Source organism: Eimeria maxima, genomic scaffold, assembly GCF_000499605.1.
Source record: "Eimeria maxima Weybridge genomic scaffold, Emw_scaff109, whole genome shotgun sequence".
Taxonomy (NCBI): Eukaryota; Apicomplexa; class Conoidasida; order Eucoccidiorida; family Eimeriidae; genus Eimeria; species Eimeria maxima.
Genome location: NW_013563399.1, coordinates 1 through 17,676, shown reverse-complemented (window position 1 = coordinate 17,676; position 17,676 = coordinate 1). Strand labels below are relative to the sequence as shown.

The 17,676-nt window shown below is 49.3% G+C and overlaps 2 protein-coding genes across 2 annotated transcripts; one reads left to right on the top strand and one right to left on the bottom strand.

Moving 5' to 3' along the window:
- Nucleotides 1-5,929: 5,929 nt before the first annotated feature.
- EMWEY_00014270 (hypothetical protein, conserved) lies at nt 5,930-11,587 on the top strand (the record flags this gene model as incomplete). Its single annotated transcript, XM_013477270.1, has 10 exons — nt 5,930-6,068; nt 6,330-7,507; nt 7,743-8,111; nt 8,413-8,528; nt 8,723-8,843; nt 8,969-9,146; nt 9,863-10,121; nt 10,373-10,491; nt 10,911-10,978; nt 11,216-11,587. The coding sequence occupies 10 exons, from the start codon at nt 5,930-5,932 to the stop codon at nt 11,585-11,587; spliced, it is 2,919 nt and encodes a 972-aa protein (XP_013332724.1).
- Nucleotides 11,588-13,534: 1,947 nt separating this feature from the next.
- Nucleotides 13,535-16,436, bottom strand: EMWEY_00014260 (hypothetical protein, conserved; the record flags this gene model as incomplete). Its single annotated transcript, XM_013477269.1, has 6 exons — nt 13,535-13,650; nt 13,948-13,998; nt 14,420-14,556; nt 15,285-15,436; nt 15,650-15,966; nt 16,358-16,436. The coding sequence occupies 6 exons, from the start codon at nt 16,434-16,436 to the stop codon at nt 13,535-13,537; spliced, it is 852 nt and encodes a 283-aa protein (XP_013332723.1).
- Nucleotides 16,437-17,676: the final 1,240 nt, after the last annotated feature.

Here is a 17,676-nt window from a genome sequence, read left to right as displayed (position 1 = left end):
TTTTATGCACGACCAACACAGGCGTCATCGTCGTTAACCACATTCCAAGCCCACACGCGAAACACACATTCGACCACAGTTACTAGCTGCGCTTTTAGTGCAGCAGACCCACGTCCACAAAAGCAAGAACGGGACGTGATGCAGATGCAGAGAGGCCACTACAGCGGAATGACAGCAAAGTGGACGTGGGAGCCGTACTCTCTGCCAGTAAGACAGCATGTTCGCAGTCAACTACTGTGCACAAGAACTGGAAAATCACCAAATCGTTATGTCATAACTCGCAGGCAAAACACACATTGGATGCTTGCGGGGTTTTCCACTGCAGAAACGACCAACCGCCCAAAGCCCCAAAAAACCAGTGATACTCGCCCCCTTGTCTAACGGGTACTAGCGCACCTCGCAGGGATCTTCTCCTCCAGCTGCAAGCCTGCGATGTAAAAATCCGGCGTTGCGTAACTTCGATTCACCGAGAAGCTGTCTGAAGCATTGAAGGATGACAAGCACCACTGCCAATGACGCAGCAGCCAACGCAAGCTGTAAGAGCACGGGAGCATGTCTTTTGCGCGTTTCCAAGACACCGCCTGCTTGATTAACCTCCTTCAGAACATGATTTCTTTGGAGGTCACCGGCTTCGGCGTGCTCTGTAAAGGAATACGCAGCATGGTACTGTCCGGTCGTACGTACAACAACGGCAGACAGTGCCACAAAGCCGCCGAGCAGAAGCGCAAGTGGACGGGCCATTTTCTCTACGAATAGTGCTATTTTCGCAAAAGCTCCGATACACCAGGAAAGAAATATTATAATCTTTGCTTTTGTAGACCGTGGGACAGCGCCCATTCTGCTCGCGAGCCCCGCTCAGTCACTGACGTGCGCACCGGCGAAGTGCACCACCGACTTTCCATCTTCTTGAAAGATATCATGATTTTGTTGTACTTTCAATGTTTTCACATGTATAAGGAAGTAATATACCCATTTGATTGAGGTGCCTGTTTGGCGATAGTCCAAAATGTCTCCCCCAGCATTTGTACCGATGCCTTGTGGGGTGCAACTGGCTTGCATCTAAATCAGTCTATCAATCCACACTGAAAAGCAGACATTTCTTTTGCATTTTTGGATCGGTGTATGTTCGGACATGCGTTTCGTCTTTTCGCTTCGTGGCCTCTATTGCAATCGCCTGTGTCTGGTACCCAGCTTCCACGCTATAGGACACGGCAGCCACGACTGGTCAGCACATATATAACTGTGCCTGAATGTGACAAATTAACCACTCCTCTGTATTATTGTGGAGCCCATACAGCAGCAGAAGTTTTCAATGACTGGCTGTAGTGTTAGCACATCTAAGAGAGAACGCACAGCGTATACTAGCCGATACCAGCTGTAGTTCTAGCCCGCTTCTAGATCTTATCGGAAGACTACAGTGAGTTCCACAAGAGCCCAAGTACATCAGATAGGAGTCCATTTAATTCAAGTAGCCTTTCTCCCCAGCTTACTTAGGCGTCCTGAATGCAGCGGCTTCAGAGTCAGGAGTTGGAGTGTAGGCGGAATGTCTTGAGATGCAGCACAGCTTGCAGCAACAGAGTGGCCCCACACAAAGGCACAAACATGTCTCATTTGTGGCATGTGCAATGTAAACAGTTGTTTCGAACTTTTTTGCATCCAAGACCCTCATTACAAACAATCATCCTTAGCAATGAACCCTATCGTTGGAAATATTTTGCAGACATACCATGTGCCTGGCGCCGGGGAATTGTTTATGTCCCACTTGCTCGTTAACTGCCGTTACACATACAAGGGATTTGGAATTGAATGTGCAAGGTAACCAACGTAGACCATCAAGAACGAGCCTTCGCTGCTCGGCATCCGGCTGCGCTCTTCGCGGGACGTGCGAATCCACAAAAGCTGAGGCGTCTAGTTTGAAACTAGCTGCAGGTCATCGTTTGCCGTAATTTTTGCCATGGTGTCCCTGTGCTATCCTCATATATTTCCGCGCTGCTGCGATCTGCGTGGGTAGGCTGCTGGCTTTTGACATCAAGATCTAACGGCAGGTCCGCCAAAGGTGTCTCCAAGGGTGCAGGAGTGCAACGATTTGAAGACTTCAGCGCTGCATTCTAAACCCTAACTGAAGAGGAAAAGAAATTAAGCAGCTGAAAACACTTCTGCTGGGTATGGAGTCGCAAATTCTGAACCAGTGTGCGGCAGGTTCCCATATTTTTACAGTTTGTCCAAGGACAGTGTGCGGCTGGTTCCCATATTTTGACAGTTTGTCCAAGGATGGATGACGTTTCTGGCGGCAGCATTCTGATTCTGTGGCCCTCGATTTCCTTATCCTTTGAATTGGACCAGTTAGACTGGTAGCACTGAGCTTTGCCGGAATACTACTGTTGAAACTGAGGTAGTACGATGCGAGTCCGAGAAGCATCTGACCGCCCGCTTCCGTGCGCGTGTACAAGGGTAACGGCCACCTCCGAATTGCGTATATCTCCGCAGGGTCTGGTTTGATCTCCTGTGCTGAGACGCGAAACCCTAACGAGACAATATTCTGCATAAAAAGCGAACAATTTTGAGCTCTTAAGAAATGCAGCTTCTCGAATAGCAGTTGCAGAGTGCGTCGCGGATGCTGTAGGTGTTCCACCACATCCGAGCTGTGTACGAACACGTAATCGGTTTAGATAGCCGTGCATCCTTCATTGATTGGGCCCATAAAATGATAATTTACTTGCTGTCACAGTTTGGAAGGAGCACGCACTGGGACAAAGTGCTTGCACGTTCACTCCTGCATGCCAAAGGGGGTAAGAAACGCGCTCGTGTGGCTGTAATCGGGGGTATGTTAAGGTCAATCAACGAAGTCAGACGATGCATATACTGCTGAAATCTGCAAAGAGTCTAACAGCTCGTTGAACAAGAGCAGCCGGAACTTGTGTCTCGCCGTGATATTGTTGAGGGGTTTGAGCACACATGTGTCACCCGCCGCCCGTTTTCTTCTCCAACATAGGATTTTACCCATTAACACTACTTGAAGGCTGGATTTATCTATTTTTTTGTTTAGTTGTCGTGTCTTTCCCCTTTAAAGACGCTGGACTCCCCGGTGTATTGGAACAAAGTTTGGAGCTACACCAAGGATGAGTTCGATGCTGTGCGTTGAGAGTTCAGTGGATGTTCGACCCCTTGGCAGCCTATTGTGGATTACAACACCTGAGGAGTCTTCCCCCGATTTTTCTCACTTCTTCTGCTTAGTGGTACTGAAATAAATCAAATACTTGTCATCAAATATCCCACAATTTGGGGTCTTCGCAGGGCCCTATCAAGGGAGTGAATGCATTTCTTCGCAAATTGCCGCAGCGGTTCTGCATTGCGTATAAGCCTCTTTGGTCCTTTCTTCTTGGGAAACTGTTCCCAGAATGCAAATGCCGTTGGGAGCGCTGAGATGTGCATTCTCTAGCATCCCATGACGAACACCGTAATGATGTCATCAGGAGCGCACATCCTCACCCTTCAGTGTGCCACCTAGGGAATGCCTGACATTATGTCATGGTGGCCCTGTAGTATGGTCTACAACCTAACCAGTATCACATTTTGCGTCCATAATCTTACCAACCTCCGTGTACATCCTACAATTCGAGCAGCGTAGCTGCACGGACAGTGCCAAGGAATGTACTAGAAGATGGCATCTCCCCACCGTAGCTTCACATATCGCTCCACCGATATGTGACCTTGCCCAAGTTTCCTCTTCACTGCCATTGCTTGTTTTCGTGTCGACCTAGGAATGAACGTGCATGGCAATGGTTCTATAGTCCGGATATTTTCCTGGGAGGCAGGGCATTGCTTAGGTGCAGTCACCGTTGTCGCACGTCCCATTGTAACGGCAAAGAAGGCAATAAGAACTGTTGCACTTTCGGTGCCCTCAGGAAACGAAGATGAAACTATGAAGAGGCAAGAAATTCCATTACTTGCCCCACATCGGGGGGGCTGTCAAAGGGGGCTGACTTGCAAAGGCAAGGCCTTCCATCGAGAATACATATTGCTGTTAAGCTTTTTCATAGGACAGGGTGCAGAAATTGCGGTTCACTCAACTGGAGCATGCTCCCAACTGTTAGCCGCCTCCCAACCGGAGAACAAATCCTAATCAATCTCCATTGTGCGAGAAACGTAAAAGACCGAGATTGGACAAAGGTTGGAGGTTGAGGTTGGAAAAGCTCCAAACTAACGCTTTTGCATACATGCATATTTTTAGCACATTCGTTACTACTCACAGATATGCAGAGGGCCTCGCTGCTGTGCGGGAGGTTCGTTTCTTGCATCTGCACCCCGGGAGCCTTATGGAACTACCAAGGGTACCGTCGGAGCATGAATCTTATCCGAGGGCTATCGTGAGCTGCAGGGGAATTAAAATACTTAGGGGGGGACTTCCTGCAATAGCGTGGGCCTCCCTCCTCGATATCCTGGCGCCCTGATCTCAGCGCCTATCTCGCAGTTCCAAGTGCTTGAGCCACTGCTCACCTGGGGCTGCTTGAAGGAGGTGGCCTCCCGTGAACTGCAGGGCACTTGCCGAAAGGCAGCCCCACAATCAAGCGCAAACAGCCACTAGTGACTGTCTGTATGAACGCTGTAGACAGCTGTTGAAGATTTCTGGGTGAGTGTCGTTCCTCTGCTAGTGCAGACTAACGGTTGTTGTGGCCAGTGCAGAAATATGACGCAATACATAGAGTGCTGTGGTGTACAGGTCTTCATGTTTTCTTAATTACCTATAGCCTTTCTACTGTTTTACTTGTAGACTCGGGATTCATACAGTTCTAGCATGCATAGGCTTTGCAGTGGCGCATCCCAAAACGCTTCCTACACGCATTTGCCCAGGCTATTCGCATGAACTTCGACACTGAAATCTACACCCGACCAGTCAGCGGTAGGCTCCAAAGTGTAAATATACACGATAGAATGTGAGGATGGCTTTCAACCGTCTCCTGCGGACTGTATGGCCCTGTGCTCTGCGTCTTCGCTAGCGCCGCCTCCAAAATTTCCCATCTAGGCAGAAACCAACTCAAAAAAGCAGCTCCATTACTTACACATGATAGTGCGAACACTGGAAAAAATAACATATGGGGAAAACAGGCTCCGCAGCGGTCCGACCTAAGCCAAAGCTTTCAGCACCAGAACATTACTGGGTGACCTTCAGGCGGTTGGTGTCTCGGTGGGAAGTATTTGGTTCTTGTCCTTCCTTCCTTGGAATCCGTTGGTTAATCCTGTATACGTTGTCGATATATTCCAGATTAAATTTTTCAATAAGACAAAAGCGGAAAAACCTTCGATGGCGTCTTAGATTGCATGGAGTTCACCGGTGACTGCGGGCTGCTCAATGTCTGCACTGGCAAGCAGCAAGAGTGTGTGAGAAATCGGCATAGCTGAGGCGTCAAACGGCTAAGACGACAGTTTACAAATAATAATGATATATTTACATTTATTATTATGTAGTGAGAAGACAAGGTGGAGGATTGATGGGGCTAAACTATATGCCTGAGGAACGAAACAAGCGCCGTTCTGTGCGTTAAACTTGTCTGCTCGTAGATCTGTTTAGATAGACGAGCTGACGTTATCTGTCCGCCCTCCCTGTTTAAATACCATTGAAGTCGTTCTCTGTCTTGGGAAATAACTAGTTTCCTTTGTTGCTAAATGCTTTTCTTCCGAATACTCAGACCCTTATTAACGCTTTCGACCCATCCAACATCCCATTCTGGTCTACACAGCAAGGCGATCGCTTCGTGGCCTGCAGGTCACTGAGCATGGACCCAAGTTGTTCACTAATCGTTATTGTTTATCTACATTTTTGTCTTTGACTTTGTCTTTCATTACTCAGAAATAGAGATTTGGATATCTGCCTTTGACCGTTTTCCGGGGCAACACCTGGAACACCTGGAAACCTTGGCGTTGGTACAAGATGGATCAGCCCATCACCCGAACAGCCCATTCTACCTTAGAAAGTTCTCCCCAAGAACATCTTCTTAAACAAACAAAACCAACCGATTGGAGCTCCATACACCACCCCGAGGCTGGAGGGTCCTCTGTCTCTACTGCAAGTGGGGCCCCCACTACATTCAGTTCCTCATCCTCCTTTTCTGCGGCGTTCACACCTCCCTTTGAAGAAAACGGACACAGAAACTTCACTGGAAGCACCTTCACCAATAGCAGGTGCAGCAGCAACTGGACCGGCAGCAGCTGCAGCACTGGTGGCGCGCCCTACGCGTTGAAGCACCACTACATCGGCGTCCTACACAGTGCTGCTTCTGCCCCCCCGCTAACGTCTTTAGGTTTCCCATCCAGTGCTGTCTCCGTTACAGACACGTCACCTGCTTGGGCCCAGTACCAGTTCACCAGCAGCAGCAGCTCCAGCAGCGGCAGCGTCACGGGTTGCTGCACGCCTCTTTACTGCAGTCTCAGTCCGACCCCCACCCCAGCAGCGCTCCACTTGGGCCCTTCCTTTTCTGCAAACGAAGAACCCAGCTCTCCTGAGCCGCCAGACTTTTTCGGAGAGGAAAGCAGACGGCAAGGGGAAGGAACCGCAAGAGCTGCAGTTGCAGCAACTGCAGCTTCAACGGCCTCTGCTAGAGCAGGTGCCACAGCAGAAGCGTGGAATAGCTCGCCCTGTGCGGCGTCTCCCAATGCGGGTAGAGTCAGGCGTCGTTGGTCTTTGTTGTTGAATGAACAACCGCTGTCTGTGACGTCGCTGCCGCTGGAGGTGCAAGCGGCGCTCCAGCAAGATCGAGGAACCTCCTGTCGCAGCTCCTCTGTGCCTGAATGGTTTGACATTCAGACTGGCTGTATAAAGAAAGAACTGTTGCCACAGCTTCCGTCCTTTCGCTCCACTCTCAACACTTCCGTCGCTCGACTGTCTGCGGCCTCCCGTGTGCACCACAGAGTCCGGTGGCCAGGAGAACCTGCTAAGGCTACCACTGCGAGTACGCAGCAACTGCACCCCAAACTAGAATCTGCAGCAGCAGCAACTCGAAACGCCCTTGTGCCTTCAGCAGCAGCAGTACCAGGTGCATCAGGGCCTGTTCCTGGCGCACTATTGCGCAGGAAGTCGGACTCGTTTGCTCTCGCTCTTCATTCCCGAGGCTCTTCCCCCACAGAGTTGAGGAGCATCAGCCACAATTTTGCCCATGAATCCACTCCTACTGCCTCACTTGGTGCAGCAGATGCTACAGCACAACCGCAGCGTTGCCGCCGCGTTCGTTTCGCGACAATGCCTTCAGCGGTGGAGTACAGAGAGCCGTCCCCGTACGGAAGGTCAGGAGGGGCTTCACCTCCTACCTCCCCAAGGGGGGTTTACTTGCCTGCTCCAAGTGCCGCTCATATTTCCTCTCCGCAAGAAGCAGAAGCAGCAGCTGCATCAGCCCCAACCGCCGCGAGAGGTGGTGGTAGTGTGCACAGCACATCCACACTTTTGAAAAAAATGACGCTGATGATACAACGGCTCCTCGACTACCCGCCGCTGCAGCGGCATCACCAATCCAAGGTGAGGAAATGAAAAACCGAAACAAAACCCACCATTTGCTGGTGTCGTAAACGGCGCCAGCAGCATCTTTCAGCTGTAGCAGTACCATCACCGGCTCACACCGGCGCGAGGCGCCGATACTAGAAGTTGCCCATCTGTACCTCATTGCAGCGTTGAAAAGGTGGCTTTTTGCAGCGAATTTTCACCGCTTGCATACATTCTTCTTGTTGGCACTGTTTCTTTGTTGACGATTTAGGATAGTTTACAAGACAGTCTACGGCTATTTCATGCCTTTGGGGAAGAGTGTATGGGTCGGCATCCTTCGTTGAGCTATTTTGGCGACTGTTTGGAACGTTGCGAACAGTTGGTTAAAACAAAGCTGCCGGAAGAAGAAGAGGGGCCTCTTAAAGACCTTGTGCAGACAGCTGCTGCTTCATTGCTCTCCCGAGAAGCCGTTCTCAAGCTGCATCGAATGCGGCTGCAGTTGCAACACCCACCAGAAATGGAACTCTTCCTCACTCCTCTCGAGACGCTGCAGGCAAACTACCTAATGGCTTTACATAGATATAGCTACACTAAGACACCCACAGTAAAGTATAAGTATATGGACATCACAAGAAACCCGGTAGTGCAACACTCAACAGTCTCCAAATGTAATTGCCTTGACACACCGCGAGGACAAAACGGCAACAAACCATGAACTTGATTCCTCTACTCCAACCTCGTTGCTCCCGCTGTGCATTGTATGACCTGTCTGTCTGGGTTTTGCTTTGCATCTCCAGTCATGTGTCTCTGCCTCTGTTGTATGTATTCTTTTCCGCCGTATGCATTGAACTCTCGGTCTATATTAGGACAATTACCGTCCCTCCCTCGTTTGTCCATGCATATTATTGTTTTCGGTATTGGTTTGTCTTTTTACTGCACAGCGCGTGAGGATTTATGACAGGCGGAGAGCCACTTCGGGGCTTCGTCTCCACGCAGCCACTGCTGACGAGGCGCTTTTAGAGGGCGAGATGCGCACAAACCCCAATGTCTTTCTCTTGTGAGGCTGATTGTTTAGGGGGGTAATTCGGGACCGAGATGTGGGATGCAGATTGGGATTTTGAATTCATGTAACAATGCGTGTATTGTGCATCCACCTGCGTCGCTTGCTTGCTCACATGGAGCTCTCATGTACTCATGCAGCTGCCATGCTTGCATGGAGCATGCTCAACTGTGTTGGATTGTCGTAAACAGGGCGGCTGCCTGTGCAGCATTCATCGTGATGCAGCCGATGCTGTTTCGGCAACTGCTGCAAGAACAACAACAACTACAACAGCGGCACCAGCAGCCTTCTACTGAAGTTGTCAATGAAGGGGTATTGCGTTATGAAGTGCTGTCTTATGGTGTCGTGTGTTTTGGTTTCATGCAACATGTTGCGTCGGCTAACAGTTTGATGAACACAATACTCTTATGCTGGTGACGTTCCTTTCTTGTACTCAGAAAGGGTTTTGCCTGCGGCGTTGTGTCCACCCGGCGGTGGCATTTGAGCCAAACTCCTCGTGCCTTTGCAGCGTCTGTGCTGCTACAGCTGCAGCAGCTACTGCAGCAGATGCAGGAGCAACGGGAGTCTGCACTGCAAGGTTCAACGTGTCCGTTTACTTCTGGTTTAGCGTTGCCAGTAGGCTTCAAGCCTTCGATGAATTTCCCAGGACAAACCCACTTTCGTTTGACGCACCTCGTTGAGACCGCCCTCCGTCAGACAACAGAAAAGGGTTGCTGCAGTCTTGGAGTTCTTTCGATGGACGAATCAGGTTGGCGCGTGCATGCATGCTGAAACGTCTCCGGTTTTAGGTTATCTTGAGTGACAAAAATGTACGAAAGACCCAAAAGTGTGTTGCCTCATCGAAGCCACAGTTAGATTCAAGGTTTATTGCGAGTTCACGCATGCAGTTATTCATGCTTGATGCATGCATGCAAGCTGCAATTATTGCGGATGGCTGACGCCTTCCTTCACGCCAATAGCCATCATCGCTGCCACAACAAATGCGCACACAAAAGAACGCATGCACGCCAACTATATGAACACATATGAGCTATCAAGGAAACACACACACACACACACACACACACACACACACACACACACACACACACACACACGATTGTGTACCTATGGCTCACGGTTTTGTCTACATAGCTGTCATGATGAGAAAGAGTTTCATGCATGCATACTTTACTGCCAATAAGTAACTGTCTCTGGTGTACGCATAAGTATCTTTACAGCCGGTTCACAGCTAAATATAACCACATGTGTATTATGCATACATATACGGAGCTACACATATATATAATATTGCTACACCAGTGCTTTTGCTGCTCGGCTTCTGTTTGAAGGAGAAAAGCTTCGATTTGCAACAAGTGGGTTTATGCGTCTTTTGGTTCTGCGGCGTTCTGCGGCGTCTGGAATTTTGTGTCGCATTGCTGAGGCACCGGTGCGTAATGTAGCAATTGCAACCGAGTCGCAGCTGTTCAAATGGCCATCTGTTAAGGAATTGTTGAATAAGTCCAACACCGATAATGCCTCTTTCCGGAGGCGGGAATACGCAAGGAGCGAGAAAACGAATAAAGTTGGTGTTGACAAAGGGGCACGCAAGTAAGATCAACAATTTCCCCCAGCAGCTGTGTGGTTGGGGGCGTGAGTTGCCATCTACAAGTGCACGCATCTCGAGGTTTGCTTTCCCCAAAAGGGAATGACAGAGGATGAATACAGACTGCCAGATGCTGGTTGTCACTAATTGTTTCGGTGTATTGTTGTCTTCAGACACGATCCGGCGGTAGGCTGACTCTGTCCTCGTGCGCTTCATTCAATTTCTGTGCCGTTGCTTGCAACTGTGCAATGTGCAGACAAGGACTAATGCGAGTTGTGGAGTGGGCAGACACAGGAGAGCCCTGGAGTTGCAGAGGCCTTGTAGAACAGGAGGTTTTTGTTCAAGAAGGCGACTTCTTTGTTGTCGCAGATGAAAGTAAGCAAACTCCTTCGGCAACTAAGTGTAAAGCATATTTACACAGCATATTTTGGCCCAGTACGCACTCTGTGTGCAGTTGCCCATGCTGTGGACTCCCTTTATGAGTTCGTTCCGCAGCAGTACTCTCAAAAGCTACGCATCTCCAAATAGTTGTTCTGAACAACAAAACGCAAGCAAGACGAAACGGAACGCTATATGTATACGTTGTGTTCTTCTTTGTGGTGGGAGACGTTTAATCCAAGCGAACGAATGTTCTGCGCTTTGTGTTTGTTTGCTCGTTTTGCTATCCTTGCATCGATACCTATTTCTCGCAGTTTGCACTATTCCATTATGTGTTCCCGCGCTTATTTGTTTGGTGCTCTTAATTTCGTATTGTGCGTCCTAGTGCATTTGTTTAATTTGCTGTTGTGGCTCAGTATTGTTTGAAGTAGTGACATGCGAGGAAATGCGTCATTTGTTTTCCTGTTGTCTGGCATCAGTAGAGGTGAGATGTTCAGCAATACCCTCATAGCTGAGTCTAGACTTTGGGATCAACTTACTCGGTACTTTGTTGAACTGTAGGAATTTCACCCACTCCCCGTATTCAGAGTATTTGCATTATTGCAGTGAATTGGAGTAGTTAATGCAACTGATTCTGTGATGCCCATTGATTTTGTTTTCTTGAGTTCGGAAATGTGTGGGACGCATTGTCGGGAAAGACATTTTGCTTGTTGTGTGTCAGGGCGAAGACGCGACTGACGTTTCCCTGTGCATCGCCCCCTCTTGTCTTTGCTTGCTTCTTAAACGCTTGTGGCGGCAACGCGTACCTCATTTGCAGGTTCTCTTGAACAAATTGGAAGAAAGAAAACAAAAGCTAGTTGTGCAGGCCGCCGGGAGAAGAGGCGTGAACGGGACTCTCGACGCCTACCCCCTCGACCTTTCCATAGCAGCAGGCTGGCTGCGCAAACCCCGCACAAAGGACACAAATGCGCAGACATATACGAACCAAAATGCAAACACTGAGGCAGATATCAGCATAAGGGCAGGTCCAAATGCAGAGGCGGATACGTATACGGACCCAAATACATATTCGGATCCTTCCAGAGATAGCTGACGCCTTCCTTCATGGCCAGTAGCCATCACGGCTGCCACAAACAAATGCAAAAACAAAAAGATTCATACAGGCCAACTCTATGAAAACACAGGAACAGTCATGGAAACACACACACACACACACATACATACATACATACATACACATACAGCTACAAGTAAACACCAGCACCGACGTGGAACGCAGACACACACACAGGCACACAAGAGCACGCATAAACATAGGCACACGCATAAGAACAAGCGCAAAAACGTGCATAGCAAAACAGGCACATTAGAGAATGAATATAGGCAAGTATTTGCAGGCTACGATGCAAAAATACACAAACTCGTAAAACTACAGAGAACCTGTCTCCCTGCAACCCTATTCCCCAACCCGCCAGTTCTTTTCCGAGCGCAAGTGTGCGAAGCGCTGCACAGTAATAGTGTGCCTCTTACCGCTCCAAACACATATTGTCCCCACCTGTATTTCGTCGTTTTTTTGACAATGACATGCAACCTTAGCACCTCCAATCTTACGGGCAATCGTCCCGTAGGTCTCACGAACTACGTGGTAGAAGCACATGTGTGCCGGTACAAGCACATGTGCGCCCTTCTCGTGTCTTAGTCTTTATTCTGCCGTCCTCCTCGGATATAGGGTTCAGTCGGAATGCACTGCAGTGTAGCACCTGCCTCAATATGGGCTAAGTTCTGCTTCGTCAGCTCGTCTCAACAACTCGCTTAGTGTTAAATTGAACTATGATGAAGACGATTTCGGCAACAACAGCTGGGTCTAGAGTGTCCCTAGCTCAGATTAAACAATAGTATCGAGCTATGTGCCGGGCGCGGGAGAACGTCCTAGTGCAAAGAGATAACGCCTGCTACGGAGGTCGAGTAGACCTTCAGAGTGAATTCGAGAAACAAAAACAACACATTTCTCGCTTGGGCTTCGGGTTCAAATTGTGGTTCTTGGTGGTCTCGCCAGGTTTAACCCCACTACCATCACTCCCTTTCAAAGCCCTCAGTCCACCTAGCACCCTTCGTGATTTCGGTGTTGCTATGCATGCTGCTTGCTGTTCTTTCACATGTTTATCTTCTTGCTGCCTGCCTCTTTAGTGTTCGCTGTTTGCCTGTTGCGCGACTGCTGTATGACAATGCTGTCACTTCCCGCAAAGCTCCCCCCCCTGTTGTGCTACTGCACTATGACAATGCTGTCACTTCCTGCAACGCCCCCCCGTTCCCTCAGACCGCAACTATCTGCACGCCGAGTTCTAACACGGTTCAGGTATGCCTTCCCCGCACCCTCTATTAAACGTAGATGGATTGCAGCCCGTAGGTCTGGCTAGCTGTACTTATTCCGTAATTACGCTCACAGAATAATCACCTGGCCACAGCTGCGTACACAGCTGCACGCAGCCACCATTAAAAAGTGACTGGCTACTCTGCATCAGGGAAGGGAAAAATGCAACTGGCCTTATATACAGGACAGGAGGGCCTCACGCCTTCTTAGAAGGGTTCAGCGTTGCGAGTTCTATGAGTTGCTTTGTACAAATTTAAAGAAATGCCGTTGCTACTTGCAACGCACTCAAACGAGAACGTCGGTAATTTCGCCTTCACCACAACACTTGCAGATCCCGCACTTGGCTGAGTTGGCGTCATCGCGATTATACATGAGTAAATGCGGGCAATACATTTACTGCATGAAGCACTATACCACCATGCATGACCTATTGAAAACCGTGTATGACCCGCCTGTGTCACACATGCCCTCCTTGAAGCACGTGTGAAATGAATAACCGAGACCGATGGCTGAAGGGGTAATGCTGCTGTGACAGGCGTCGTCCAGGACAATAAGAGCACAACTGCTGTCCTTGCTGTACAGGTGCACTACACTAAACAGATTTGCGTTGGACTGTAGTGGGGAGTTAAAGCCACGAGGTGTAACACTTTCTTTGTTTGCCGTCTCCTCTCAAGCTGCTTCGGCAGTTTGTTTCGGCGTCTGCTTCGGAACATATTGTTTCCCGCGCTCCCTATTCCAGTTCTGCCCTCGCCCGCGGCCTCGCCACGGTTTCCATCCTCCCCGCCCTGCAGTTCGTTCAATCGACACAACAGTAAAACTACAACTGCCTCTGTCACAGCCATGCAACAAGAGCCCCTACAGTTTTACGCTGGCAGCCTAAACACCCTCTATAGCGCAAAACGACACGCAGCATGCCAGCCAGCCAGCGAACATTCTGCTCGTCAACACTCACAAGACTCATCCGGGAAACTCTTCTCATTATTACCCGACCTGCACAATACATGCACCACAAAACATCTGTATTTTGGGGTGGGGTGGGGTGGGGTGGGAAAGGGTTATAAAGCTGCATAGCTTGTTCTTACCTTCCTCCTCTTGGGCCTCGAGGCACCCAGGCATCACCACGACCTCCTCGCCTGTAACCCAACGTGGTCCCACCACGTCGACCTGAACCCCACACGCCACAAGAAGAGAAGAAGTAACTCTGCTTGTGCACGAACTCATACGTTAATATAGATAGGCATAGGCGCCCGTTTGTAATGGCAATGCTTCTAGAAATTAGCAAACCGTGGAAGGTGTTTCCGTGCGTCTTCCGCAAAACCACAACAATAGAAAGACCTCAGTGGCAAACAGGCCACATCGCAAAAGTCAATCAACAATTACCAATAAACAACAATCAACAACAGTCAATCAACAGTCACTCAACAACTAATCAAGGAACAACAATCAAGAAACAGTCAACAAGCAAATAACAAACAAACAACAAACACCAAACAACAGGCAACAACAAGCAAAAACAACGAAAGCATCCGAGAAGGCCTGAAACCGCGAACGCACCGGGATGCCTTCCCCTTGACCAACCGCTGCCTGGAGGCCTTTCCCCCGCCTCTTCCTTCTGCAGAAGTTCCCACATGTCGTGTTTCCACTCGCCTCTGTTTTCGTCTGGCGTCCACAACTTCTTGCTGGGACCGACGCTACAGCACATCAAAGAGTCGAACGCCGCAGTCAAAGAAGTGCATATGCTCGTGCGGTACCTTTGTTCATAAGTAAACCCTAAATACGAGGAGTCAAAAATAGCCGCTTTGGTTCGAGTGACGGTTAACGGAACGGAGAGAAGATACAACTGCATGCTTAGAGTCGAAGGGAGACTACACGTCTCAGAGATGCCACCGGGATCCGTTATCCGTGAGCGAAGGTCCAACGGCATAGACGCTCAACACGTGAAACCACATGAATCCACAGACAATAGAAGAGATAGGGGGAGCACTAATCACATCCTCTTCCCATCTGCAACGCTATGTTGCACGTGAAACAAACAAGGGAAATATGACACGCTGCTGCAAGAGTACACTTCCGGCTTGGGAACCTCAATCAGATAAAAACAAAAGCGGCGAGGATATGCTGCCAAACAAAGAAGCCAGTGAAGCGTCACCCTATCAACAAAAGGTCCCCGTAATGCGGGGACGAACACAGTGTAGGGTTGGAGGGCAGGTGGAAAAGCAAGAAGAGCAGTAAAAGATTAAATGTACCTCTGGATGGCACAGAGCCAAATAAAGGAAGCAGTCACTAGCCATTACATAGTACCCTTTGAATACCAGAGGGGCGAAAAAAAGCATGTACAATCACTGATTGCCCGCACACAACGGGTGCAGTCAATACATCTATGCACACCACATGGCCAGAGAAAACACACAGTGCTTACCGCGTTTGTGTACTCTGTGGCACTGAGTCGTCAGGCTGGCTGCTCGAGGCCTCGTCAGACTCATCCGACTCCCCACTGTCACTTCCCCGTCGATCGTCGTGCAGAAAATAGCGGGTAGCCCGAGGTACATAGGAAGGGTCCTCTTGCATCAGCTGCAAATGCAGATGTACGCATGCAAGCAAACATCAGGTGAGCATGCCTACAACTACTTTGGTAGATGGCCACATCCCCAAAAGCACACTCTACCGAAGCCTACATGGAAGCATGTACGCACGTACGTGCACGCACCCATCCATAGACAAAATATGCATGTTTTCATACGTGCAGGTGTTTCTTACACTTGTAGAGTTGAGGAAGGTGCTCACCTGCCATGTCGACTTCGGCCGCTGTCTGGCACCTTCTGCTGCGCTTCTGCGATGTCTGACATCTGCATCATTTGCCAGTTCCGTCTTCCTTTGCGCTTCACCTTCTGCTTCGCATGACTGTTCACTGGATGCATGTGCATCTCCAGCCACTTCTGAGGGGCTCTGATTCGGATCATGGGAGTTGTACTTGACAGATGAGGCAGCAAAAGCTGCAGCAGAGGAGGATTCACCTGCAACAGCTGCCCCAGTTTCTGTAGAGCCACCGGCAGGGGCTGCGTCCGCTGGAGCTTCCTCTTCTGTTTCACTGCCAGAGCTGACTAAGAAGCATAGCACACGAGAAGACAAAACGGAGATGACATCAAGAGGAGCTCGAGCAAACTCAAGTACAGATGAGCCGACCGGATGTACTTAGAAGTAAAACAGGATGCTCTCGCCAATTCTTCAGAAACAATGCATTAACAACAAGTTGATGCAGGTAAACACTGCATGGGGAACCGCACTCGGCGGGATGAAAGATATAATCACGTGATACTCCCCCACCTTCACCTGCAGCATGGGCGGCCTCCATACAGCTACACTCTGGTAGGAGCGACATTGTGCTGTCAAAAGACCAATCTGGGTGGCAACATAACTAACGTATTCACCCATAAGGCAGCAATGAATAATGCTCATCTACTAATTCCAAGTATACCATTCAGCAAAACGTACCATCCGACTTTTCATCGAAGACGTCGCCTTCGTCCTCCTCTTGAGAGGATGCTCTGCGGAGGTTTCGCGGGTTCCCCATCTTCCAGTTTAGCACCTCTCTCTTAGTATGCCCACGGAATTTGAATGCTGGTAGGATGAGGTCTGGTACTTGGACGCTGTAGGAGAGTTACTAGTGCATTCAACCCGCGTTTGTGTCGCGATTACCTGCAATTCTACGCTCCTCTACTGACGAGGACAAACAAATATGGGCTCCCCTTCAGTAGATCTTGCACTGTAATTTCACTCCTCGCCACATTCAGATTCACGATGTGTGCTGAGCCCAGGAAAGAACGGAGACGGCCGGCGCATCACGCCTCACATGTCGTTGTTGTGCGGAAAGCGCAGATCAAAGGTGTAGGAAAAGGAATAGGCCTGAGGCTTCTGTTTTCGCGTTTCGTTTCTTCAATACCCTCACAGAAGATCGGTGCTGCTGCTCTCTCGTAACACGCGACACACCAGTGCCTCTGCATCTCTGCATGTACCAATTGTGAGCCTCCCCCAGAGGTAAAACAGACCGCAATATTTCTAACAAAACCCTTTGCGTCTATAACAGAAGATAACGAGCTTTAAAGCGCTAGAAATATCAATAGATGCCTGCAACGAGGCATTGATGAGCATGCACGCAGCAGCTACTGCGGGCACAGCCCATACATATATATGAACTCAAATCGGTCAATGAGGGCCGCCACCTGCGGATAGGCAAATACGTAGAGCTGCAGTGCTCTGTTCTGAGGCTTTTTATAATTTAGTTGAAGGGGGAAAAGTCATTTTCACAGGAATAACTGTCAGACATTGCCCTTTGTAAACTTGGTGGGCTTCCTACCTCCAGGTGCCCTCAGGTGACTGCGATGGCGCCTACGACGGTACTACGCATGAGTTGTAAAGGTAACGAGGGGAATAGAAGAATCTTCATCCGCCTTCACCATTGACTGTTTTCAGGAAACTTTAGACGCCCTGGTTTTCTTCACAGCAATGTATGAAGGATTGTGCAACTGTAGGCAGAAGCATTCTTGGCTTCCTTCCAACGCATGTTTCATCCAGACGGGCGAGTATGTGTTTAAAGGTTGCATACATTGTTTGTTCATGCAGAGAAAAAGCTCTTCAATAGGCATGTGTTTGACGTTTGCATGTAGGAGTGACTGCATGCTGAGTAGCATTTGTAGCGCGGACACTTGGATCTTATTCACACTATTGTGTGTTGCAGTGGAGCCGAAATATTCCACATGAGAACTCCTTTAGTGCCACTTGACTCCCCCGCCGATCCCTTGGCTTCCTGAACG